Source organism: Cnephaeus nilssonii (genome assembly GCF_951640355.1).
Source record: "Cnephaeus nilssonii genome assembly, chromosome: 19".
Classification (NCBI taxonomy): domain Eukaryota; kingdom Metazoa; phylum Chordata; class Mammalia; order Chiroptera; family Vespertilionidae; genus Cnephaeus; species Cnephaeus nilssonii.
The window spans coordinates 12,948,582-12,975,301 of NC_137090.1; the positions used below are offsets into that span (position 1 = coordinate 12,948,582).

Genomic DNA, 26,720 nt, shown 5'->3' on the forward strand with positions numbered 1-26,720 from the left:
ATGGACAGGAGCCAGGTTCAGGCCCACAGGCTATTTGTCCAACAAGACACTGGGCTGCATCCTGGCACAGGCAATGAGCAGACATAGGGCTATGCCGGCTGATTCTTGGACTAAGCACTTGAGAAATGTTAAGCAAGTCTCAGAACGAAGGAGACTGTGGTCATTGCTCATTGTAGCTGTCATCAGCTCAGTTCTGTAGTGTCGAGCCCTCTGCTGAACATGAAGAAGATGGTAAGTCAGGTCGTGGGAAAACCATTCTTAGAGTTTGTGGGCTCTGGAGATATATCTGTATTCTGGTACTTCCCCTCTCTCTCTGTCCTCAAACATATGCCCCTCAGTAAAGGCTCCAACTCAGGTCCCCAGGCCTCCTTTCTAAAAAAAAGGCTAATATTTATGAAATAAGTAAAGAACGGTGTAGTCAAAAACCAACAATCAAGTCTATATTGCAAGGCAACCTTTATATTATAGCTTAGCAGCATATGTGTTTTTCACTAACGCAATAAACCACTGATCTTCTAAACACTAAAACACTGATCTTCCAGTTTCCCATCTCTGTCCCTTTCCTATAGAGCCTAAACATCTGGCCAGGAAACGTATGATTGAAGATTAAATCTAATTCATGAGGCACTTGATTTACTCGTTGATAAGCTTAAAGACTTCAATCTAGAACAGGATAAGGAAAGCAAGACTATTTATAGAGTCAGTGGTGATCTCCTTAATGATCGTATCCTTGTTCCCCTAGATCTCTTTGACAATTATATAGGAAGCTGTAAAGGAAGAGTGAATGGATTGTTACAAGGCCTTAATACTTAGAGATATTAAACTGAATTATGTTCAAGAGCCAAAACACTGAGATGGTGTGGTGTTTGTGGGAGGCTGGAAGGGTAGTAATGTATGACTATTAGACAGGATCAAAACATAAAACAGCCGAAACCGGTTTGGCTCAATGGATAGAGCGTCGGCCTGCGGACTGAAAGGTCCCAGGTTCGATTCCGGTCAAGGGCATGTACACTGGTTGCGGGCACATCCCCGGTAGGGGGTGTGCAGGAGGCAGCTGGTCAATGTTTCTCTCTCATCGATGTTTCTAGCTCTCTATCCCTCTCCCTTCCTCTCTGTAAAAAATCAATAAAAAAATATTTAAAAAAAAAACATAAAACAATAGTGATGACACCAATAAAGTGATCTTAAAGAAATAGTTATTGTTATGGAAAGGAGTATTAAAAAAAGGCAAGTAAGAAACAAACTGTTAGGAGAATGGCGGACAGGGGGATAACGATTCCTGGCTCATGATACTTTAACTGAAACTGAGAGATTTATGAAACAAACTTAGGATAAAGTCTTTTTTTATTTTTAAAGGTCATCAAGTTTTTACATACTTAAAAGTTGGCTACTCTCCAAAAGAGAAAAAATTAAACAATTTACATTAAAAAAAGATAGGTCTGGTCCTAGCCGGTTTGGCTGTGGATAGAGCATTGGCCTGCAGACCAAAGGGTCCTGGGTACAATTCCAGTCAAGGGCACCAACCTCAGTTGCAGGCTCCTCCCTGGCCCAGGCCTTGGTCCAGGCACGTGCAGGAGGCAACCAATCAATGTGTTTCTCTCACATCAATATTTCTGTCTTTCCCTCTCTCTTCCACTCTCTCTAAAAATCTATGGAAAAATAACCACGGGTGAGGAATAAAAAAAAATAAATAGATAGGTCTGGCCCTGGCCAGGTGGTTCAGTTGATTGGAGCATCGTCGCATACACCAAAAGGTTGCAGGTTCAATCCCCGGACAGGGCACACATGGCAGGCAACCAATCAATGTTTTTTTATCTTTTCTTCCTCTCTTCTCTCTCCCCGCTTCCTCTCTCTCTAAAAAAAATCAATAAACATATCCTCAGGTAAAAATTAAAAAATAAATAGACAGACAGATATGTCTGGCAGTTATAGTAGCACAAGACAGATTTAGCTAATGTGGACAACCCTCTACCTCATCTTCAATTCACAAACACTGAAAAATGCCAGATAAAATGCAGCATATTTAAAACTGCTTAGCTCATTATGAGATATTACTTCACATTCATTTGGACAGCTATTATCAAAACAACAGAAAATAAGTGTTGGTAAGGATGCAGAGAAATTAGAACCCTTTTGCATTGCTAGTAGATATATAAAATGTATGATGATTTCTTTAAAATTAAACACAGACTAGCATATGATCCCACAATTCCAACTCTGGGTATAAACCAAAAAAAGTGAAATCAGGGACACAAATGGATATTTATATACACATGTTCATAGCAGCATTAATCACAATCAAACACTTTCCACACCATGGATGAACCTTGAAGTCATTGTGCTAAGTAAAATAAGCTAGTCACAAAAGGACAAATACTATATGATTTGACTCAGTATTCAAACTCAGGAGGGTTATCTGGGTTGTGGAGGTCACCTCTGAGGAGCCAGGGGATCCAGGCCCACATCAGACACCCCAGCTTAGGGTTCCAGTGCCAGGAAGAGAAGTCCCCATAACTTCTGGCTGTAAAAGCCAGTGGGGTTTGTGGCTGAGAGGGACAGAGGACTGCTGGAGACTCAGGTGTTCCTCTTAAACGACCCACACACAGACTTATTTGGACTCCCTCTGAACTGCAATTCTGGGGCAGCAGCTCAAAAGGCACCTGGGACATCCAGGAAGGCACTGAACTGTCTGGCATCAGGGTCAGCCTGGGGCACTATATATGAGTTTCCATCAACCTAGCTATGGCTGTTAACTGTTAGCCCTCCATGGTGATTCCCTAAAACCCAACTTGCTGGGCCAACCCAAGCTGTTTCCAGTGGCTTTTCCATGCAAATGGTCTTCAGACTGTTCTAAAATCTCTCAAACAAGCAGCATCTGGCCTGAGCATGCCCTGTACCTACCGTTAAGTGGCCCTAGGCCTGGCACTCACAGAAGCCAGCCTTGGTTCACAACGTGGCTTCTTCTGGGCACCTCCAAGCCCAGCACAAGTAGCAGCCAACTGCAGATTGCTTTGTAGCTTGTGCAGGTTGGCCTTGGGCAGGGCACAGATGGTGGCTGACCTTGACCTAAACCTCCTGGAATGTCCCAGAGCCATGGAAGACAGCTTCAGATCACGTCGAAGCACCACCCAACCACCTCCATAAGCAACACACTCAAGGGGCAGACTCAGCGGGCACCAGAGCCCTGCTGAACTAAGTTCTGCTCTATGGAATGGACCCCAGAACAGCTGATCCTCCACGGTGGTCACAGCCAGTCCTCACAGCCAATCAACCTGAGGGTAAATCCCTCCCATTGAGGTGCCAACAGCAATCAAAGCTCAACTACAAAAGGAGGGTATACACAGCCCACACAGGAGTGCGCAACTGGAGTGCCCAGCTCAGGGGAATGGAGAGGCTATGACACTGGATGCTACAGGACACCTACTACATAAGATTAGAACTCTTAGGGGAAAATATTTTCATTATTACTCCTTGATTGTAAAAATCTTCCTTGTGTTCTTTATACCTGGATGAAATAATTTTTGAGACTGCTAAAACCAACAAATATAAGCTGCATTTATTGTGTAAAATTAAGAATGATTCAGGCTATATAAAGGTAGTTGGATGTAAAATGGGCTAAATCTCAGCTTCTAGAAGAGTTGATTTTGAACTCAATCACCCTTTGAGAGAAGACATACCAGCTCGCATAATTTCATCAACCAGGAGAATGTTCGCAGCAATCACTGTGCTGAAGAAAAAGATGACAGGGTGAGTAAAACCTACCAACTCCTCTTATCTTTTCTCCATAGCAATCTGCGGCTACTAAAGGTACTTTGTTTTTCAGTGATGCTGGTATGAGATTTTCTGAGACACAGCTATTATAAATACAAACATTACCCTTGTATTATAATTTCAATTCTTTTGCTAATAAAGTGGAAGCCTGATTGTATTTTCCAGCAAAACTGACCTCATTTTTAGCACATTATATGATTTTCCCACTATGCATGGGTACTATTTCAGTAAAGTCATTTCTTTCCCTTTCCTCTCAAATAAACAGAAAGATTAACATTTCCTATAACTTACATTGCTAGAACAAAAATGTTAACAGGGACTATAAAATGGCAGAAGCTAGTCTTAATAACTGAATATCATGCCTTTTCATACACTTAGCCATTTTCCCAATGTAGGATGGCAAAAACAATAGAAAAAATTTAATGTTATCAATTATGTCCCAAAAAGTCTTCCTTTTTTATTAATACAAGCTTACCAAGAGTGAAGAAGTTGTTTTTTCACGCAATAATTATCCCAAACTCCTGCATCTGCTGCTACCATTGGCTCTCCTGCAAAGTAAAAACAAACTATTTTAATACTATAATCTATAATAATAAAAGGGTAATATGCTAATTAGACTGGACGTCCTTCCCGACAACCTTCCAGACGAAGCCACAGCGGGGGCCAAGACCCTTGCACGAATTCTGTGCATCGGGCCTCTAAGTGTTAATATATTAACATTTGTTGTATATTCTAACAATATTTAATATACTACCAAAACTAGTATTGTCACAGTAACCAATGACCTCCATGCTGTCAAATCCAATGGTCGATTCTCAGGCCTCATCTATCAACAGCACTTAACACATGTGATCATACCCTCCTGACTGTTCTTCCTTCACTTGTCTTCTAGGACAGCAAACTTGCCTGTTTTTTTTTCTTTTGCACTAATGGCTCCTTTTCTGTCTGCTTTGCTGCTTCTTCCTCTTCTTCCCTGAGCTCTTATTGTTGGAGTACCTAAAAGCTCAGTCCTGGATTCTTCTCTTCTCTCTACACTAACTCTAGATGATCTCATCCAGTCTCCTCTACTTAAACTATATACACTCTGATGACTCTCAAGCTTTTATCTCCAACCCAGACCTCCTTCTTAAGCTCCATTACCCTTGTATTATAATTTCAATTATATCACATCCAACTGTCTATTTTACTTGAAAGTCTATAGATACTTCACACTTAACTCTGCAAAACTTAATACTGGTCACCACCACCCCACTACAACCTGCTCTACCCACAGTCTTCTCCAATGGCAATCCCGACCTTCTAGTTGTTGTTAACTCCTCTGCATAGAGTAGCCAGTGATCCTTTTAAACATAATTAGGCCATGTCACACCTCTGCTCTAAATTGCTCCCTATTCCACTACAGTAAAAATCCGAGTCTTTAGACTGGCCTATATGCCCCTACATGACTTTCTATTACTTCCCCAATCTCCTTCTTCCTCCTCTATATTGTCTAAAATATCAGACAGTGATTTTTTCCACTGGCCATTCCCTCAGCCTAGGATACTCTTTCCTCAGTGCCCCACATGGCTACATTCCTCACTTCTTTTTATTTTCAACAGACATATTCTCATTGATGACTATCCTCTTTAAATTAAAACCCCCTCCCAACCCTCCTGTGCTAACATTCACAATCATTCTTATACTGTTATTTTATTTTTTTCATAGAATTTATTACTCTTAAAAAATGCTAAAAATAACATATGTATTAAGTTTATTTTTTACTGTCTATCCTTATGTTGCCCACTACAACATAAGCTCACAAGAATAAGGACTTTTGTCTGTTTTGCTCTGTGTGAATCCCAAGAGTCAAATAACAAGCACTCAATGACTATTTCTTTAATGAATAAATAATTTTAAAAAGTTCAAAAGTAAAATAAAGCACCCAAAATTTAAATATTAAAATCATCCAAACCTCCACCCCCTTACTGTAAGTTCTGGGTCACTACAGTATAAGCTCTTTCTTTATTAAGCAGCTAATTTTTCTTCACTTTCTTACCTGTATTCAAATCGATACCAACAGGTTGTTCTGATTCTAAATGCTCAGTCTGGACTTTTACTAGTGTTTCCTGAGGGTCATAACCAGAATTCTGAGCAAGAACCTTGAGAAATAAAAATAACAATAAATATATGTGTGGAATACCTTCATATATATATATATATATGTGGATATCATATATTTTTTTAAAAAGGCACTGCTCTCTAGCCTTGGGAAAATATATTCACAATATAATAATCATCTCCCTTTGAGGAATTTAATTCTTAATCTAAATCAAATGACTATTTTATATATCTGGCATTTTTTATATTTACTTAAACATTTTCTCTATGTACAGCACACTAAATTCTGAGTAGGGCATTAGAGTTCCCCCATCCCCACCCCACTAAATTAATTTTCCTCCTTGCAAAAGATTTTAAAAACAAAAAACATGAAAGGAAGTAGAATGGTATTCTTGTTTCCTGTAGTTCCTCCAGCCACATGTCTTCCAGTCTTTCCTGGGCACTTACAAAAGGAAGCCTGCATATTTGCAGCATCTTTGTGCTCCTCATCAACAAAAGGAGAGTCACGAAGTGTGGCAACAGGGATGGAAATACCTGCACTCCAATCCAGGTTTATTTGCAAGTGGTCCCAACCAACAGTTGATGAATAAAAAGGTATGACCAATGTATACTAGGTTTACCAATTTGCATCAACTAAAGGATCATTATTTACTGACTTTGCTGCTTTGGGGAAAGAAAACCATAGATTTCTGATTCACAAAGATTCCACAAGTTATGAATAATTTTAAAGCAATTATCAAAGATAATTTAACAATGCTAGCATTGTTAGTAATGTTATAATTCATGGTAACAGCATATTTGAAAGTTTTTCTGTGCTTCTAAATGGTTCATAACCAGGTTAAGACAAAAGCAAAGGAATGGTAGTTCTCTGTCCTACTGATACATGAAGAAATATTTGGTTTCTCTCCTTTTATAAAGAATTATAATGAAAATGGAATGCAAGGTCGTATTTGGGAGTGCTAAACATCCTGAAGTTCTCACTTTGCACAATTTAAAGTGATAATACTTTGGATACCACCAACAAAATAAAGGTCTGCTCTAAAATCTAATTAAATCTTAAATTGTAAACTTTTTCATTACGATTAGTTAATCAAGAAGAATTTTTGAAGGAAATTTTTGGAATTACTTCAACTTTTGGAACTCAGAGAATAAAGCAAGGGGGTAATTTGGCTATTTCATTAAACTCCTATAAGGATTCTGAGCTGTTATTCCAAAAGTTTCCCTGCTTTCGCTATAAAAATATCTTAGACAAACTGTGTGAATAAATGCAAATAAATATGTCTTCTGTTAGATAATATATGCAAATTATAATGAAACACCTTATGTCTAACCAGTTGTTCTTTGGCCATTAGGATAGTTGTACCTTAGGAATAATGAGTAAGGCATCAGCAAAAGCTTGGACTCCAAGGCGAGCTCTTCCTTTTATACTATGCTTGTACTTAATAAGAGCTTCAGCTATTGCCACTTCAACTGCACCAGCTCCTGGAACCACACAACCTATTGGAGAGGAAAAAATGATTGACAAGACATGCCATACAGAAAAAGAGAACAGAAAAAGGCAACTAGCTATTCAAGTGTGCTTTATTATCTAAAATATCCTACCTAATAAAATAGTAATATGCAAATTGACTGTACCTTTGCTATGCCCAAGCCACGCCCACCAGCCAAAGCCACACCCACCAACCAATCAGGGCAAGTATGCAAATTACCCAACAAAGATGGCAGTTAATTTCCATACACTGAGAGAGGGAGGAGTGAAGACTGAAGACAACTTAGAAGGAAGAGGGAGGAAAAGCGGAAAGCAAGGTGGCTGCCAGAGGGAAAGCCCGGGCGGGGCGGAACGGGGTGGAACGAGGTGGAGCGGGGCGGGCGGCAGTGGCGCACGGGTGCAGGCACGGTGGCCGCAAAGGTGGCGGCAGCGGCAGCGCACGCGGCCGCAACAGCCGCTTGCAGGATTTTCCTGCAAATGGGCTACTAGTATATAAATATATACAGAAGTAAAATAAGTTGCACAGCTCAGTGATTACTCAGATGTCTTTTTACCATTATTTCATATCTATTTTTTGTCTATCAGATAAATCTGGCCTATTATTTATAAAATTTACTAGAGACCCAGTGCACGAAAGAGGGGGGTTGTCCCTCAGCCCAGCCTGTACCCTCTCCAATATGGGACCCCTCAAGGGATGTCCGACTGCCCGTTTAGGCCTGACCCACCGGGATCGGGCCTAAACGGGCAGTCGGACATCCCTCTCACAATCCAGGACTGCTGGCTCCCAACTGCTTGCCTGCCTGCCTTCCTGATTGCCCCTAACCACTTCTGCCTGCCAGCCTGATCACCCCCTAACCACTCTGCTGCCAGCCTGTTTGCCCTCAACTTCCCTCCTCTGCCTGCCTGGTCACCCCTAACTGCCCTCTCCTGCAGGGTTGATCACCTCCAACTGCCCTCCCTTGCAGGCCTGGTCCCTCTCAACTGCCTTTCCTTGCAGGCCTGGTCCCTCTCAACTGCCCTCCCTTGCAGGCCAGGTGCCTCCCAACTGCCCTCTCCTGCTGGCCATCTTGTGGTGGCCATCCTGTGTCCACATGGGGGCAGGATCTTTGACCACATGGGGGCAGCTATATTGTGTGTTGCAGTGATGATCAATCTGCATATTACTCTTTTGTTAGATAGGATAGAGGCCTGGTGCAGGAGTGGGAGCCAGCTGGTTTGCCCTGAAGGGTGTCCTGGATCAGGGTGGGGTTCCCTTGGGGCGTGGGGCGGCCTGAGTGAGGGGCCTGTGGTGGTTTGCAGGCTGGCCACACCCCATGGCAATGCAAGCGGAGGCCCTGGTATCTGGAATTTATTTTCCTTCTACAATTGAAACTTTGTAGCCTGGAGTGGAGCCAAGCCTGGGGCTCCCTCCGAGGCTGGCAGCCATTTGTGTTGGGGTTATAATTGAAACTCTGTTGCCTTAAGCGGGTGGGCCCGGCCAGAGTGTGCGGAAAGCTTTGCTTCCCCTGTTGCCGGCGGCAACCCTGGCCTGCTCTCTGAAGCTCCATTCTGCTGCCATTTGTGTGAATTTGTTTACCTTCTATAATTGAAACTTTGTAGCTTGAGTGGAGGCTTAGGCCTGGCAAGGGCAGGCGGAAAGCTTGGCTTCCTCTGTTACCTAGGAAACCTTGCTCTCTGTGGCTATAGCCATCTTGGTTTGGGTTAATTTGCATGACCGCTCTGATTGGATGGTGGGCGTGGCTTGTGGGCGTGGCATGTGGGTGTGTCAGAGGTATGGTCAATTTGCATATTTGTCTGTTATTAGGTAGGATTACTCTATTTTTGAGATATAATTCACATACCATAAAATGCAGCCTTTTAAAGTTATACTTTTCAGTAGTTTTTAGTATATTCACATGAATGTGCAACCATCACCCCTATCTTATTCCAGAACATTTAAAAACAACAACAACAACCCTGTATCCATTAGCAATCAGTCTCTATTTCCACTTTGCCCAGCCCCTGGCCACCACTAATCTACTCTTTGTCTGTATGTCTTTGCCCTTCCTGGATATTTCGTATAAATTGAATCACATAATACATAGCCTTTTGTGTCTAGACTCTTTTACTTAGCATAATGTTTTCAAGGTCATCGTGTTGTTCTATATATCAGTATTTATTCCTTTTTGTGGTTAAATAACACTCCATTGTATGGGTATACCACATTTTTGTTTATCCATTCATCAACTAATGGATATTTGAATTGATTCCATTATTTGGTTATTATGAAAATGCTGCTGTGAACATTCAGTTACAAGTTTTTTGGGTGGACATATGTTTTCAACTCTCTTGTGTATATACCTAAGAGTTGATTTGCTGGTTCACACAGTAACTCTATGTTTAACTTTTTGAGGAACTGCCTAACTGTTCCCATGAGCAACTGTATATATGAGGGTTCCAACATTTATTATTGTCCAGCTCTTTGACTATAGCCATCCTAACATGAAATGGTATCTCTTTTTATTTTTATTTCCTTAATGACTAATGATGTTGAGCATCTTTTCATGTGCTTATTATTCTATTTTAAACATGTGTGTTTTTATTGAATTATTTATCCTAACTCCTTTCAGAAGGTAACTGGTCATAAATTATCATCTATATCTAGATATATACATATATATCTATAGATAGATAGATAGATAGATAGATAGATAGATAGATATAGACATAGAGATATAGATATAGATATAGATATATCTAGATATATATATTAAAGCCTAAGTGACCAAACAATTGAACGACTGCTCTACCAGTAGCTATGATGTGCACTGGCCACCAGGGGGCAGACACTCAATGCAGGAGCTACCCCCGGTGGTCAATGCACTCCCACAGCAGGAGCACCACTCAGCTGACCTACGTGCACCAGACGCCAGGCTCACGGTTGGCAAGCACAGCTGTGGCAGCGCGAGCCTCTCCCGCCTCCATGGCAGCGCTACCAAAAAGTGGTGGCAGTGGTGGCAGGCAAAGCAGGGCCGGGATGAGCAGGAGCATCGCAGTGCACAGCCCAGGATCGGGCTCCTCCCTGGCCGCCTGTCACTTTGCACACTACTACATCCCCCAAGGGGTCCCGGATTGCAAGAGGGTGCAGGCCAGGCTGAGGGATGCCACCAATGCACGAATCCGTGCACCAGGCCTCTAGTTAAATAATAATAGCTAATATTCTTCCCTCATCTTTCTTTTTTATTTATTTTTTTCACTTACAGTTTAGATTCAATGTTATTTTGTATTAGTGTCAGGTGTCCAGCATAGTGGTTAGCACGTTAAGCACCCAGCCTGTTTTGTCTTCCAGATGGAAAGTATAGTGTCAGACACCAGTGACTGACTAGGCACTTAACGTGTTAGACAATGATAAACTTTACACTGCACCTGAGGTAACGAAATGCGTTCTAAGCAGTAAAGGCTTCTTATGGTTTAAAAAATTAAAAAATGATACAGCATTAGATTAAGTCCTTTTTCATTTCATAAACAGAAGATAATTAAAATGACAACATACTATTAACAATATTCCAAAGGGAAAAACCGTCACAACCCAAACTATAAATTGCCCAAAGTAAAATGAAAGAATAGTTATCGTTAATATATTTTAAGATAGTATACATACCAGATAGATTTATTACCACTTTAAAAATATGAGTTTCATATCCATCACACACAAAAAAAACTTACCATCTTCTATGGCATTTCTGATGGCACGAAGTCCATCCCTTACAGCATCCTTGATTTGTGTGAGAGTATGCTTATTTGGTCCCTTAACCAACAAGGTGACAGAGCGAGGGTTAACACAGTCCTCAACAAAAGTGAACTTTTCTTCACCCTAAAGGATAATACAAGAAGATATAACTTTAATACGTAACGTCATTATGTCAATCTTCTTATGAATTTTTCTTGTCAAACATAACTAAATATATGTTAAAAGCAGATAAGTTATATTTGAACTCTTAATATTTAGGTAAATAAATTATATTATAAAATCTATCCTGTGTATTTTTCAGACTTCAAAATGTAAAACCTGAATTAAAAGTTTCAATATTTAAAAAAGGATGTAGTTTACTGTTTACTTTCTAACCACTGCCCCCAGAGATACTCACTACTGCATATTCGTGTACAAGACCAGCATGTCCCAAGCAATCTACACTGAGGTCTTCAAGAGAATTCACAGCTATTCCACCACAAGCAAGAGCGAGTCTGAAATTACATATATGTCAACATGGCTTTGGTTATGGAAAACATAGACTAATTTCTTAAAGGTGAAAATATATCTAACATGGAAGACTTCATTGTCACTGTATTATATTGCTTCTAAATCTGTTTTAACAAAATAAATAAATAAATCCTATATAATAAAGAGGGAGTATGCTAATAGACTGCCATGCCCTCAAAGATGGCAGCACCCACAGCCACAAGATGGCGGCGCCCCGTCCCCTCAGCCCCACTGGGGCAGCAGGCATGCGGCATGGCTAGGCTCGCCCCCCAGGTGGGTCTGGCCACTCTACGCGCCTGCCTCCAGAGTCCCCCAGTCCCCTCAGCCCCCCAGCCACCCAGGGCCGGCCCAAGGTGCAGGCAAGCCTTGGATGGCAGCTGCCCAGCCGCCCCTGGCAGCGTGAGGCTCAGGTAACCAGGCCGGCCGAGGCTTGCGCTGCCGGCAGTGGCAGCAGCAGAAGTGTGATGGGGGAGTCGCCTTCCCCTGATCACCGGGTCACCTCCCACCCCTGAGGGCTCCCGGACTGTGAGAGGGGGCAGGCCGGACTGAGAGACCCCCTTCCAATGCATGAATTTTCATGCACTGGGCCTCTAGTAAATAAATAAAATCTGTTTTAAGAAGATGAAAACTGCCCAGCCAGTCTGGGTTGAGTGTCGACCTATGAGCCAGGAAGTCACGTTTTGATTCCTGGTCAAGGCAGCCCATCAATGATTCTCTCATCTTCATTGATGTTTCTATCTTTCTCCTTCCCCCTTCCTCTCTGAAATCAATAAAAATATATATTTTTTAAAAAGAAGATGAAAACCTTTCTTGTATTTCAACAAAGTTTTGAGGTAGGTTAATCTTGATTTTTGACAGTTACATTATTTACTGAAATCAAAAACAAAATTTGGAATTTGTACACTACTATTTTGCTCAACAATGTTTGCGTATAAACTAAAAGGAAGATATAGGATAATTTCAATTTAATCTGTCAATAAACTTAGGACACATAATTATCTGCAAGCTTACCTTTCCATATTTCTTCTTTTTGCTCTGCGAAGAGCTACTATATCATGTTTTGCAAGTGCATCTAAGGACAATGGATCAATTCCCTATAATCAAATTAGCACAAAAGTTACAAGCATGTTTTAAGCTAGTGGTCCTAAAACTTTTTGATCTCAGCACTGCTTCATGCTCTTAAAAATTATTAACCCCTTAACAAAATAATCTGATGAACAGTAACAGATCCAGAGACATAGAAACATGGAACAGCCTGTCGAACCTCAGAGGGAAGGTAGGGAAGAGTGGGTGGGTGGGTGAGAAGTGATCAACCAATGAACTTGTTTGCATATATGCATAACACATGGACACAGACAATAGGGTGGTGAAGTCCTGGGGTGGAGGGTAGGGGCAGGCTAGAAGAGGTCAATGGGGGGGAAAAAGGGACATATGTAATATTTTCAACAATAAAGATTTAAAAAATAAAGTTTATGAAAGGGTAAAAAAAAATGTTAAGCCCCAACAGTATGGCTCAGTGGTTAACTGTCAACCTATGAACCAGGAGATAACGGTTCAATTCCATCAGGGCACATGCCTGGGTTTTGGGTTTTGATTAATGATTCTCTCATCATTGATATTTCTGTATCTCTCTCCCTTCCTTCCTCTCTGAAATCAATAAAAATATATATTTTTTAATTATTAAGAGCCCAAAGCACTTTTGTTTATGTAATCTGTATCTATAATATTTATTACATCATTAAAATTGAGGAATTTTTAAATGTTTATTAATCTATTTAACATAATATGAAACCATTTATGTTAACATAAATAATACTTTTTAATAAAAATTTACTCTAGTTTACTAAACAAAAAATACAGTGAGGGTGAGACACTGTTTTAGATTTTTATAAATCTTTTTAATGTCTGTTATATATGTTTTTGTTTTTTCTATTGATTTTTTTCTTTAAGAAAGAGAGGGAGGGAGAGGGAGAGGGAGGAAAGGGAGAGAGAAAGAGACAGAGAGAGAGAGAAGCATGGATGTGAGAGAGACATCAATCAGTTGCCTACTGTACACACCCCTACCAGGGATTGAGCCTGTAGCCTAGGCATGTGTCCTGACCAGGAATTGAACCAGCAAACTTCCTTGAAGGGAATGATGCTCAACCAACTGAGCCATACTGGCCAGGGCTTTAATGTCTGTCTTAATAGAAGACAGCTGGATTCTCCTATCTACTTCTGCATTCAAGTTGGTGCAATATGTTGTTTTGTCTAAAGTATAAGAAGAAAACCTGGCCTCACAGAGACATGTATTGGAAAAGAGAGGAATATTTTAATAGTCTTTTCAGATAAATGTGGACATTCTTCTTTGATACTATACCAAAACTCAATAAGTGGTTAGTTTCAATGTGGAATATGGAACCATATCAATGAACTCTCCATACTCTCCAACATTAAAATCCATTTGTATCTTGCACTTTGAATTGATTATTAGGCATTTAGAAAATATTGGTTCACTAAGTTAGGCAGAGCTTCCAAATGCTGACACATTCATGGTAATACAATATCAAATACATCACCTTTGCTAATATCATCACAAATGTTATCAGAAAAGCCTTTTAAATATCAGAAAGCTGTCAAGTTCACAGTGGCAGATACAGGTTTTCCAGAATTCTAATTTTTGTTTGAAGGCTCAAATGTTATCATTGGCAACAAATACCGTCTGTTTTCCTTCAAGTGGCAGGATTGCTGCATTCATTTTTTAGAAGAAACTACCAAGCACCCATGTCTAAATAAAGATAGTTTGTCTGTCAGTCATTCTTTAAAGTAAAAACGGCATTGCATGATTCTCTATTACACAAGAGCTTTCCTTCAACACAACCATATTTTGATATGCCATAAAAGTGTTTTGTGCATACTTCATATTTTGTCACACAGATTTAAGGATCAACATTTAATAAAATTAATGCTTTACTACTTCTTAAATACATTCCTAAGTGAACTCCCTTTTTTAAAAAAACTACCAGTGTGGCCCTAACTGGTTTGGCTCAGTAGATAGAGCATCGGCCTGCGGACTGAAAGGTCCCAGGTTCGATTCCAGTCAAGGGCATGTACCTTGGTTGCGGGCACATCCCCAGTGGGGGGTGTGCAGGAGGCAGCTGATTGATGTTTCTCTCTCATCAATGTTTCTAACTCTCTATCCTTTTCCCTTCCTCTCTGTAAAAAAAACAATAAAATATATTTAAAAAAACTAAACAAAAAACAAAAAACTACCAGTGTGTAGTAGTGTGGCAATGAAGGGTATGATGACTACTAGTATGGTTTGGTGCTACTGCTTTGATTTGTGCTAAGGCATCAGCAGTTTTGCATCATCACTGCAAATGTCAACACAATATAAAAGCATTATTACTAATATTATGAAAATAGTTTTGTCCTCACCAACTCCCTGAAATGGTCTTAGGGACTCCTTCAGGTCCACAGACCACACTTTGAGAAACACTAAAGAACGTTTACAAATAGTTAAAATCTAAACATTTTTTCTCACCTTTTGATTAATAACAACAAATCCTTTGTTGGAATGAGCACAGACTTTGTCTTTCAGGTCTATTATTTTTTGTACTCTATCATCAATAAATTTTCTTTCAGCTTTTACCAATTTCTCTTTTTCTTGAGCAGTCTTATAAAAGAAACCAGAGCTCACCTCACTAAAAAATTAATAAAAACAAGCTAGTAAAAGCAGTGGGGAGAAGAGGAAAAGGTAGACGTTTACACTAAACAGTGGGAGGAAAGATTAAAAAACACTTTTAGAAAAAACAGTTTCAAATGCTATAAAGAGTAAATGACATACATACGTTTTTTCATATTCTAGTGATACATTGCAAATAAGGATATATGCATCTTCTACTCGCTTCTTCATTTCTGGGTGACGGGCACCATGATCCAAAACTAATCCTCTGATTAACCTATTAGAAATATGTAAAGTTTCTTTCTTTCTTTGAATATACACTCTAAAATTTGATATAAAATTAAAATTATATATTTTTTAAGATATTTTTATTTATTTCTGAGAGGGAAAAACATCAATGATGAGAGAGAATCATTGATCAGCTGCCTCCTGCAAGCCCCCAACCGGGAACCAAGCCCACAACCTGGGCATATACTCTTGGCTGGAATCGAACCTGGGACCCTTCAGTCTGCAGGCTGACACTCTAACCACTGAGCCAAACCAGCTAGGACTAGAATTATGCTCTTAAAGGTGTAACAGAACTGCGAGGGCATACATTGTTTCCTTATACCAACTTTAATCCTAACACATAATTAGTAAAATTGGAGAAGATAATCTACTTTACACACTGTGACTGTTAAGTCACAATGAAATCAACCCAGAATTATCCTCTAAATTATGTGGCGCAAACATATGACACAGCTGATCAAGTAATGAAAGGTAGGCACACAATGAGTTTCTAAGGAACATTTATTTGTTCAAGATAATTATATGGAACAACTGAAAATTGTTAATCTAAATGTCCAACAAAAGAGTACTATTCAGCAAATAATGGCCCAAATATTTCAGTCATGAAAACTATGTAATAACACGGAAAAATATTTACAGGGATGGCTGATAAGCACAGAATGACAAATTGCATAAAAACACATGATCATAACTGTTCTTTTAAAAAAAATAAGCACTTTGGCATTGAAAAGAAAAAAATGAAAGGAAATTAAAGAGTAGGGTTATGCTTGAGTGGTTAGGAATACAGATCATGTTGAGGGGTCTTTTTTCCTGTTTTCCAAATGTTCCTTCAAGAGTAAATATCTTTATAACTCTTTAAAATTCATTTATGCCCAATTAGGGAATGGCATTTCTATGTATAAATCTTTTATAACCAATATTTGTTATACATTAAAGATATAATTTTTTGAATAGTTAAATATAAGGAAGTTTTCAGTTTTAATATAACTAGATTACTCTAACGCCTAACTTAACGTGAAGATGTTTTAATTAAGAAGAAACAAACTACATGTTCAATATTCTTCAACTCTTCAAACATCCTTTACTGTTCTCCCCACCTCACTCTCAGCAAATGTCCTTGCTTCTTCAAGAAAAAAGAAACAGTCCCATCACTATCTCTTACCAATCCACCAGCACTTGAACCTGAACCTCCTATGATTATGAATGATCTGTTCAAGCTCTTCTCTAAAGTTAACTCCTCCACTTGTGTACTGTATTCCATTTCCCCTCCCTGCTCCTGTATTGTCCCCTATTCCCCTAAGTCTTTCTGCCTAAAGGAGCATTCTCAGCAGGATACAAATTTGTCGTAAAAATTCCCATCTTTAAAACAAAGGATTCTTTGGGCCCAGCTGGCGTGGCTCAGTGGTTGAGCATCAACCTATGAACCAGGAGGTCACAGTTCAATTTCTGGTCAGGGCACATGCCCAGGTTGCAGGTTGCGGGCTCGGTCCCCAGTACGGGGTGTGCAGGAGGCAGCCAATCAATGATTCTCTCTCATCACTGATGTTTCTCTCTCTCCCTCTCCCTTCCTCTCTGAAATCAATAAAAATATATTTTTTTAAAGATATCTTTGGGTTGAAGCCCCATTCCCATGTTCTCTTCTAGCTACTGCCTCATTTCTCTGCTCCCTTTTATAAACTCCTCTGAGTTGTCTACATTTGCATCCTCACTTCTTCCCAAACCATTCTCTCTTGAGCCCGCCTTCAATCTGACTTTCATGGCCACCCCTTTACTGAATGAACTTTCATTAAAGTTACAAAAAAATAAATTTTTCCCAAATCTAATAGTCGATTCTCAGTTTATAACAATTTGCTCAAAATTTCAGCAGCATATGACATAGCTGATTATTCTCTCCTTCTTGAAATACTTTCTTCTCTTAGTTTCTGGGACACTACCCTCTGTTGGTTTTCCTCCTATCACACTGACCACCCTTCTCAGTTTCCTTTGCTGAATGCTCCTTATCTTCTCAATTCTAAACATTGGAGTGTGCCAAAGTTCCCAATCCTTAAATTTCTGCTTTTCTTTATCTATATTTACTTCCCGGATGATCTCATCAACTCTTATAGCTGTAAGTCATCCATACACTGATGACTTCCAAATATGTATTTCCAGTCCAGACCACTATGTGCACTCCAGAACATCTCTCCTACTCTCTATTCAACCACTAATAGGCATCTAAAAATAACATTCCCCAAACTGAACTCCTGATTTATTTCCCCAAACCCGCTCCTTCCCGTCTTCTTCATGACACCTCCATTTTTCCAGCTGTTCATGCAAAAACCTAAGAGACATCCTGACTCCTCTGTTCCTGCCACATTCTATGTCAAATCACCGAGAAATCCTCTTGCTCCTTCTAAGGATACTCTGATCTAAACCATTTTCATTTCTCACTATTATCACAACAGATTCCTAACTGGTCTCCTACTTCTGCCCTTACACCTCCCACCCTACTCCACAGTGTTTTCTCCACATCACAACCACAGAGATCCCTCTGAAATATAAATCAAAAACGTGTTGCCCTCAACAATAGTAAGCTAATTTGGACCAACACTAATACCAAAAGCAATGTTGGGTTAAAAACAAAAAAACCTGCCCTAACCGGTTTGGCTCAGTGGATAGCGCGTCGGCCTGCGGACTCAAGGGTCCCAGGTTCGATTCCGGTCAAGGGCATGTACCTTGGTTGCGGGCACATACCCAGTAGGGAGTGTGCAGGAGGCAGCTGATCAATATTTCTCTCTCATCGATGTTTCTAGCTCTCTATCCCTCTCCCTTCCTCTCTGTAAAAAATCAATAAAATATATTTTTTTAAAAAACCTTTTAAATGCTAGAAAGCTATAAGATAGTAAAGAGCCACACAATAATTTTCTTTTCAAAACTGAAAAGAAAACCAGAACTCTAAGAGGTAAATAGAGAACTGTGGGATCCCCTACTGCCGTGGTCGGCAAACTGTGGCTCGCAAGCCACATGCGGCTCTTTGGCCCCTTGAGTGTGGCTCTTCCACAAAATACCACGGCCTGGGCGAGTCTATTTTGAAGAAGTGGCATTAGAAGAAGTTTAAGTTTAAAAAATTTGGCTCTCAAAAGAAATTTCAATCGTTGTACTGTTGATATTTGTCTCTGTTGACTAATGAGTTTGCCGACCACTGCGCCTACTGCAAAGTCATTTGACAATTCAGGCAAATCTGAACTTTGGTTTCAATGACCTCACAATGAGAGGGGGCAGAATTAAAAGTTCAGAGTTCATCCAAGGTACAGGGTCTAATAGAAGCCCCTCTTCACATTAAATGGGAACCCCAATAGGCTATATACTCAGGGTATAAACCAAAAGGATGAACTAGAAGCAAGCAGCCCTTACATGAACTTGCAGTTAGAATTCATAACAACTGGATATTCCCAAAAAGCCTCAGATGTGGATGTAATTTAGTATCTGGGCTCCTTACAGCAGCAAATTCAAATTCTCTGCAGAAACCCTAGGTTGCAAATTATTTCTACAAATACTTTTTTCAAACATAATGAATAGCACATATAGAAATAAAGTATGATGAGTGAGAAATAGCAAAATACAATAAACACCATAAATAGACAAGCCAGACTTTAAATATTGTAATTATCAGACATGGACTATACAGTGTGGAGCAAAAGTAGGTTTAAAGTTGTGAGTATGCAAAACAGTTTATTCTTGCATATTATTTATTAATATTGTATTATTTACTTGTTTTACAACTGTAAACCTACTTTTGTCCACCCCTGTATGTTTAAAGAAATAAAATGTAAGTTTGGGAAGATATATAAGAAATAGGAAACCATAAATAGTGACATGGCAAATTTAATAAGCAACCAAATAGAACTTCTATAAATAAGTAAAGATATATATACATATTTTAAAAATAAAGTATTTACTGATGAATTATGATATCTGGACTGGCTTCAGAATAATCCAAGTTTAGGGCAGGGGAAAAAGAAAAAGAGTCTATAAGGGTTTTTTTTAGCCATAATATGAAAACAGATAAAGATGAGTGACAGATATGTCACTATTCTATTCTACTTTTACATATGTTTAGAATGTTCCATGATAGAACATTTAAAATTAGTTAAGTCCCAAATCAACAAGATGCCATATACTCTGAGTATATACATATTCAGGCAATGTTAATTGCATGGCCCCTCTTACCTCATCATCTCCTACATTTTCCTCTGATTCTGCTGTACGCACAAAGGAACACACAGGCACATTTCTGCCTCAGGGCCTTTTCAACTATTATTCCCTCTGCCTAGAACACTCTTCTTCTAGATATTCAGAGACCTCCTTAGTTCTCTAGTTTAGTTTCATGTTGCTCTAAAATCACACTTATTCTCACACACACTGTTACTCTAGCTCTTCAGAGCATTTATTATCACTTATTTGTTTACTATCTCCAACTAGAAATGTAAACTTCTTGAAGAAAGAAACTGGCTCTGTTAAGTATCCAATTAACATATGTTGAATGAATAACCAATGAAATTAATGAAAGAATAGAATATCTAAGATAACCAAATATTCTAGAATCTATGTATTGCCAAAGTTTATGTAATTTACTTTGTATCTGTTTCTGATTTGTGCTTCATCTCCATGATTTCTACCATGAAGAGATCAATAGGATAACCCGGTCTTGAAATAGTCAACACAGAATCCACCACGGCCTGAAAGAGAAGTGAGAGAGAACAGTCAATTATTTGGACTACTAACGAACACCACTGGCCCAGGTAATCTATCACCAGATTAAGAAAGCAAAGAGCTTCAGGCTCCAAAACACAGGGCAAGGCCAAAAAGTGCCACTTTGTCATGGACCCCAATAATTACAGCCTAAAGGGATCTCAAAGATCATCAAGTCCAAACCCTTTATTTTACAAATAAGGAAACTAAGACAAGACTTCAAGAAGTTATGATCTTGCCCAGCTGGCATGGCTCAGTGGTTGAGCATCAAACCCCCTGCTGGGGATGTGCTCACAACCAAGGTACATGCCCTTGACCAGAATCGAACCTGGGACCCTTGAGTCCACAGGCCGACACTCTAGTTAGGGCAATACATTCCACCTTTAGAAGTTATCAAAACAAATTATGCAGTTCCCAGAAGTATTAGCAAATCAATCATGCTTCATTAAAGTTGCAACTTTAACTACAAAGCACTGCCAAAACCTCACGTAGTTAATATGGACCTCTAGGTATGAGACCAGTACTTCACCCCAATGGCTTCCACAGGGGATGAGCCAGAGGCAGCCAAGGACCTCCCAACTTTCAAACTAACTTAAAAGAAGGCTTAATGTGATCCTGTTGAAAAAAAATTATACATGCTGTTCTGACCAATCAAATCTAGTAAGCAAGTCTATAATGTTTGTCTTCCATAATTTATTTTACATTAAAAAAAACACATGCAATAGTTGAATATCTTATAGGAAAAAGAAAAATATCATCATGTGTCAGGCTATACTCTTTCTGAATGTAAAAAATTAATCACATACCTCTATTAACACATCAGCCAGTTCAGCATGAACTTTAGTTTGTAGAGATGTTCTAGCCACTTCTAAGAGGATGTCTCTTTTCATCTCTTTTTTAATTGTAATTTCGTCCAAAACTTCAAGTGCTTTTTTCTTTGCAGCTTCAAATCCTTCAGCTATTATTCTAGGGTGTAAGCCCTATTAAAACAACATAAAACTATAAGTTATAAAGTAACTCATCCAAAGTAAAAGTAACCATCCTTTCCTATTAATAGGTATGTCTGCAAAAAGTAATAGTACATCAATGCCACTAAAAGTGTACATAGATAATTTATAAAAGTAATTTTTCAGTGCTTCACATTTAAAACAATCTCAAACTTACAGAAAAATTCTAAGTCCAGTACAAAAAAACTACGAAAGTCCTTTTTATTTCTGAAAATTATGACACATTGATATCATATGGTCTTTCTGAATGGGCACAAAAGAAGTCCTTTTAATGCAGAGAAAAAGAATCAGCACTGGCTTAGAGAGAAGTGGCAGACAGACACCACCCTCATTAAATGTTCACAGTTAACACCCACAGTCATGGGACAAATAGACATCATGTGCCTCATGATATGACGCATTAAGAACACTACAGCCCTTCTATGGCATTCCTGCCAAAAGTTTATAACCTGAGTCTAATCTGAGGAAACAGTCAAATCCAAATTGAGGGACTTTCTACAAAATAAATGGCCTGTACTCTAAAAATAATACTATCATGAAACACAAATAACGGCTCAGGAACTCTTCCAGCTTAAAGGAGACTAAAGAGACATAACAGCTGAATGTAATGCATTGAACCTAGATTTTCTTCTGCTATAAAGGACATTATTGGGATAAGTGATGAAATTTGAACAAAATCTGTATCATTGTGTCAGTGTTAATATTAATTTCCTGGTTTTGATCACTATACTGGATTATATAAGAGAATTCCCTTGTTTCAAGAAACACTTAGATGGTCTTATCTGCAACTTATTCTTATACTATTCAAAAAAATATATGTACCTTATTACATATATAAACACACATATATACATTTATTTTTTTATCTGAGAAAGACAAGTGTCACTCTTTGAAATATTCTTGCAACTTTTCTACAGAGCTGACATTGTATCAAAGTATTTTTTTTAAACAGTATTTTTTTTTTGAAAAGTAATACACAAACTTACTGACGCTGGAACTGGATCTAATTTATCCCCTTCCTCCATTCCTTTATATCAGTCCCATAACAATTTCTAAAAGTTGCCATTTATTGAGCATTTGAGCCCAAAACTATTCTAAAGAGCTTTACATATATTATTTAATTTAGTCCTCTGGACACTATGAAGTGGGAGTTGTTATTATTCCTGTTTCACAGATGAGGAAATTGAGGCTTAAAGAAATACTGTAATTTGCCTTAGCAGGCCTGACTCCAGAAGCTGTTAATAACCATTCTTAAAACATCTTTCCTGTCTAGGACCTCACATTCATTGCTGGTGAGAATGTAAACTGCTATGGCCACTATGGAAAGCAATATGAAGATCTACCATATGACCCAGCAATCCCTCTTCTGGGTATCTACCAAAAAAAATTTTGAAAACATTTATTCATAAAGATATATGTACCCCTATGTTCATTGCAGCATTATTCACAGTAGCCAAGACATGAAGATAGCCTAAGTGTCCTTCAATAGATAACTGGATAAAGATGTGGTATAAAAAAAATTTAAAAAATAAATAAATAAATATGTGGTATATATACATATAAAACGGAATACTACTTAGCAATAAGAAAGTATACTGCCATTTGCAACAACATGGATGGATCTTGAGAGTATCACGCTACACAAAATAAGTCAGACAGAAAAGGACAAGAACCATCTGATTTCACTCATGTGTGATATAAAACAGAAATCAACAAACAAAACAAAACAAACTTATAAACACAGACAACAAACAGTAAGGTGGTTACCAGAGGAGAAAGGGTGGGGAGAGGATAAAGAGGGTATAGGGGTGCCAAATACATGGTCACAGAAGGAGACTAAACTTTGGGTGGTGAGTACACAATGCAATACACAGATGATATATTATAAAATTGTATACTTGACACATATAATGTATTAACCAATGTCACCTCAATAAATTTAATTTTAAAAATAAGTTTTCTCCAGTTATTTTTTTAAAGCACAATTTGGTTTCAACTTTATCAGTGATGTGTTTTTTTCTTAGGCATTAGTCATGGGTACATGGCTAATTTTGTACCTTTTTAAATCTCTTAAATTTTCCATTTTAAAAAGAGGTATATAATTCCAATAAAAGACATTGTTTTGGGGAAAAAAATCATTATTCTTTTTATTTATAATTGTCCAAAAATATCTTCATAAACATTAACTTTTGCCCTCTAAAATTTGCCCAGCTATTGTGGCTTACTGGTTGAGCATCAACCCATGAATCAGGAGCTCATGGTTGCTCAGGGCACATGCCCGGGTTGTGGGCTCGATCCCCACTAGGGGGCGTGCAGGAGGCAACCAACAATGATTCTCATCATTGATGTTTCCATTGCTCTCTGAAATTAATTTTAAAAATTAAATAAAATTAAACCAGTTTACTAGTGTAAAAATAAACCCAAGTTTCCATTAAAAATAAAGTACCACATGATTGTGAATTCTATGAAATTATAATACCTCAGAAATGTAACGATCAGCTTGTTTTAGTAACTCCCCAATAATTAGAACATTTGAAGTAGTACCATCTCCTGTAATGTCATCCTGGGCTGTTGCTACTTTCGCTATCAAGGAAGCTGTTGGGTGTTGAATTTGCTGGAAAAAGCAAGCAACAGATTTAAAGAGAGAGAGAGAATAAAGAAATAAGTAGTCTACCAAAAACAAGATAACCTAAGGGTCAATAGTAAAATCAAGAAATGAAATAAGGGGGAAGGCTTGGGGTTAGTAGGAAGGGGGGGTGGTCAATGGGGGAAGAAAGGGAGACATCTGTAATACTTTAAGCAATATTTAAATAAGCATCATTCTACAAGTCCACAAGTTTTATATTATCAATTATTAATAAATGTCAAGACCGAGAGTTAAAAGTTGAGAACTAATGAGATTTGAACATTTTATAAGAGTCTTTGCTTCAGAATGCAATGACATTTCCAAAATTAGATTAAATCCTTCAATTTCGAAGATGAATATATTTACTAAAATTGCAAAGGACTTTTTACTTTTCCATGATTACAAAGAACATAATGTGATGCCTTTAAAAGATTCAACTAATTTGGAAGCATTCCTAAGCTATTACTAGACTATACTAAGATTTGAAAACAGCCAAAAAACATTTTTTATTGAGGTTTAATCCAACAAGTATATCTCATGATTGCAATATTTAGCTGACAGCCTTGGTTTAAAGATATACAAATTGTACTATGCTCTCAGTTAAGGCTTATTAAGGTTTACTAAAGTCAGCAGCATCAGCTCACCATCTCATGAAGCAGCACATTGCCATCTTTGGTGAGTTTGATATCACCTGCACCAGAAACAAGCCTGTTCAGAAAACAGTGATGTTATTAACTTCGTATGGCAAGAGTCAAGCAAGACATAGCGCTTGCCACTCCACTATCATTAATATAGGGAACTGGGCTTGGAAAACTTCCATCACCCGGAGAGATACCACAGTAAGTACCCCATTCGCAGCCCACAGAATCACTTTTCCCCAGATGGACTGCTATGGCGATTGCACTCCAAATGGACAATTTACAAGTTTAAGGATTAAGTGCAGTTGGTGAGTTATGACAGTGGTTTGGTCCAGAAGAGTACTTGGAAGTCTACCAGCCACACATTTGTGAATTTCCCGCAGGTTTATTTTGGTGAAATGTTACCATTCATTCACTCAGTTTAGTTTTTTCCCTCATCCCTCACATTTATTACAGCATCAAATTCTGTCATTCCACAATGTAAAAGCCTCTTCAAAGTACTCCCGCCTCTCCATTTCCAGTCATCATCATCGGCAGTGTGGACTATTTAGTATCCACATATATCTGAATTTGAACCTACCCTCCATTTATCTTTCTATAAGGCAGGATGACTCAGTTTACTGATCAAAAATCCTTCAACCCAGCTGGTGTGGCTCAGTGGTTGAGCGTGGTCCTATGAACCAGCAGGTCATGGTTCAATTCCCAGTCAGGACACATGCCCAGGTTGTGGGCTCTATCCCCAGTGTGGGGCGTGCAGGAGACAGCCAATCAATGATTCTCTCTCATCATTGATGTTTCTCTCTCTTTCCCTCTCCCTTTTCTCTGAAATCAATAGAAATATATTTTTTAAATCCTTCAATGATGTTCATGTTCTCCATCATTTTCAAGGTAAAATCCATACTATTCAGCAATGACATAGCTGACCCTTCCCAATCTGGTTGTATCTATTTTAAAATGTTTCATCTACAAAATGAAATCTTGCGGGCAAATCTTATGGTTCCCTAAATACACCACGTTTGTTTTTGTTTCTCTTGGATTTACGCCAACTGATTTTCTTGTTCCTGAAGTTGCTCTATCACTCACTTCTCCAGCTGGTGAATTCTAACTCATCTTTCAAGACTCTGATAAAAAATAATCCGTTATCTGGGTCTTTTCCTTCCCCATTATTCCATCAATAATCAGTCCCTTTCCTCAGTATTATCATATATTATATGATTAAAAATACAATGCATGGCACGTATTTTTAAATGTATACATAATACTATATAGAATATACATCACATTCGTTTCTAACAAATCCCCTTAAAAACTAAAACTTTATCTTGGTCATCTCTGTGTTCCCGGCATCCCATTTAGTACATAATAAGCACCCTCTTTTGCTGTTAATTTATTTTGCTCATTCCTGAGTCTGAAAGCTCTCCTTACATCTTTTTGCCCTCCCTAGTCTCTTTCCTTCACTGTCCTAAATAATGGTGCTAAATAAATACATGCTTAATGGATTAACAGATAATGAAGAACCCTAGGCACAGAGCATCCAAGTAACTGGCCAAAGGACTCACAGATAGAAGGGACACTTGGAACTGAGCCCATTATCTGTCAGGCTCCAAAGCCCGTGCCCTCCCCACAACCCCCTGCCAACCACCACCAAAACCAAGGGCATGCAGGCATCCAGTCTTAAGGAGCAGGGGCGTCAGGTGGCTCACGTTTCCTATGAAAAACTGAACTTTCAAACTGCCTATGAACCTTAACGAAAAGTTGGTGGGGCGGGAAGGGGCGGGAGAGGGAATCACAGCTTCACTCGTGGGGCCTTTTCCTTGAGGAGGCTTTTTTCCTCCTCCCCCCACGGGACTAGAGGTGACCTCAGGGCAGGAATGAGAATGAGGGAAGCCAGGCCCACAAGTGTGTCCACAGGGCGCCCATCGTTTAGCGGAACGTCGGCCTACGGCGCGCCCCGACACCAACAAACCGCCGGCGCCCTAACCGCCGCTCCAACCGCCGCCTCACATTTTCATGGTGCCCTTAGGACCCAAGTTGGTCCTCAGCACGTCCTGCAGCCCTCGGGCAGCGCATATATTGACCGCCAAGGCCGCCTGGGCCCGCGCCACCTCGGCCTTGGCGTTTAACGTCTTTATGGCAGCCATAGCCGGGCGGTTGTGGGACCACCCGATC

At 39.1% G+C, this 26,720-nt stretch overlaps 1 protein-coding gene across 3 annotated transcripts; it reads right to left on the reverse strand.

Annotated features, from left to right (window-relative positions):
* Window positions 1-3,634: 3,634 nt before the first annotated feature.
* On the reverse strand, window positions 3,635-26,692 carry CCT6B (chaperonin containing TCP1 subunit 6B; the record flags this gene model as incomplete). 3 transcript variants are annotated; one of them, XM_079798964.1, is made up of 14 exons in its annotated part: window positions 3,635-3,727; window positions 4,247-4,319; window positions 5,807-5,909; window positions 7,232-7,365; window positions 11,063-11,210; window positions 11,485-11,581; window positions 12,609-12,691; window positions 15,121-15,280; window positions 15,428-15,538; window positions 20,164-20,267; window positions 21,087-21,260; window positions 23,767-23,901; window positions 24,558-24,621; window positions 26,556-26,692. In XM_079798964.1, the coding sequence occupies 14 exons, from the start codon at window positions 26,690-26,692 to the stop codon at window positions 3,655-3,657; spliced, it is 1,596 nt and encodes a 531-aa protein (XP_079655090.1). In that variant the 3' UTR covers window positions 3,635-3,654. The 3 variants fall into 3 exon arrangements, with proteins under 3 accessions (XP_079655090.1, XP_079655092.1, XP_079655091.1); XM_079798966.1 differs by lacking the exon at window positions 23,767-23,901; XM_079798965.1 differs by lacking the exon at window positions 15,428-15,538.
* Between the last annotated feature and the right edge of the window lie 28 nt (window positions 26,693-26,720).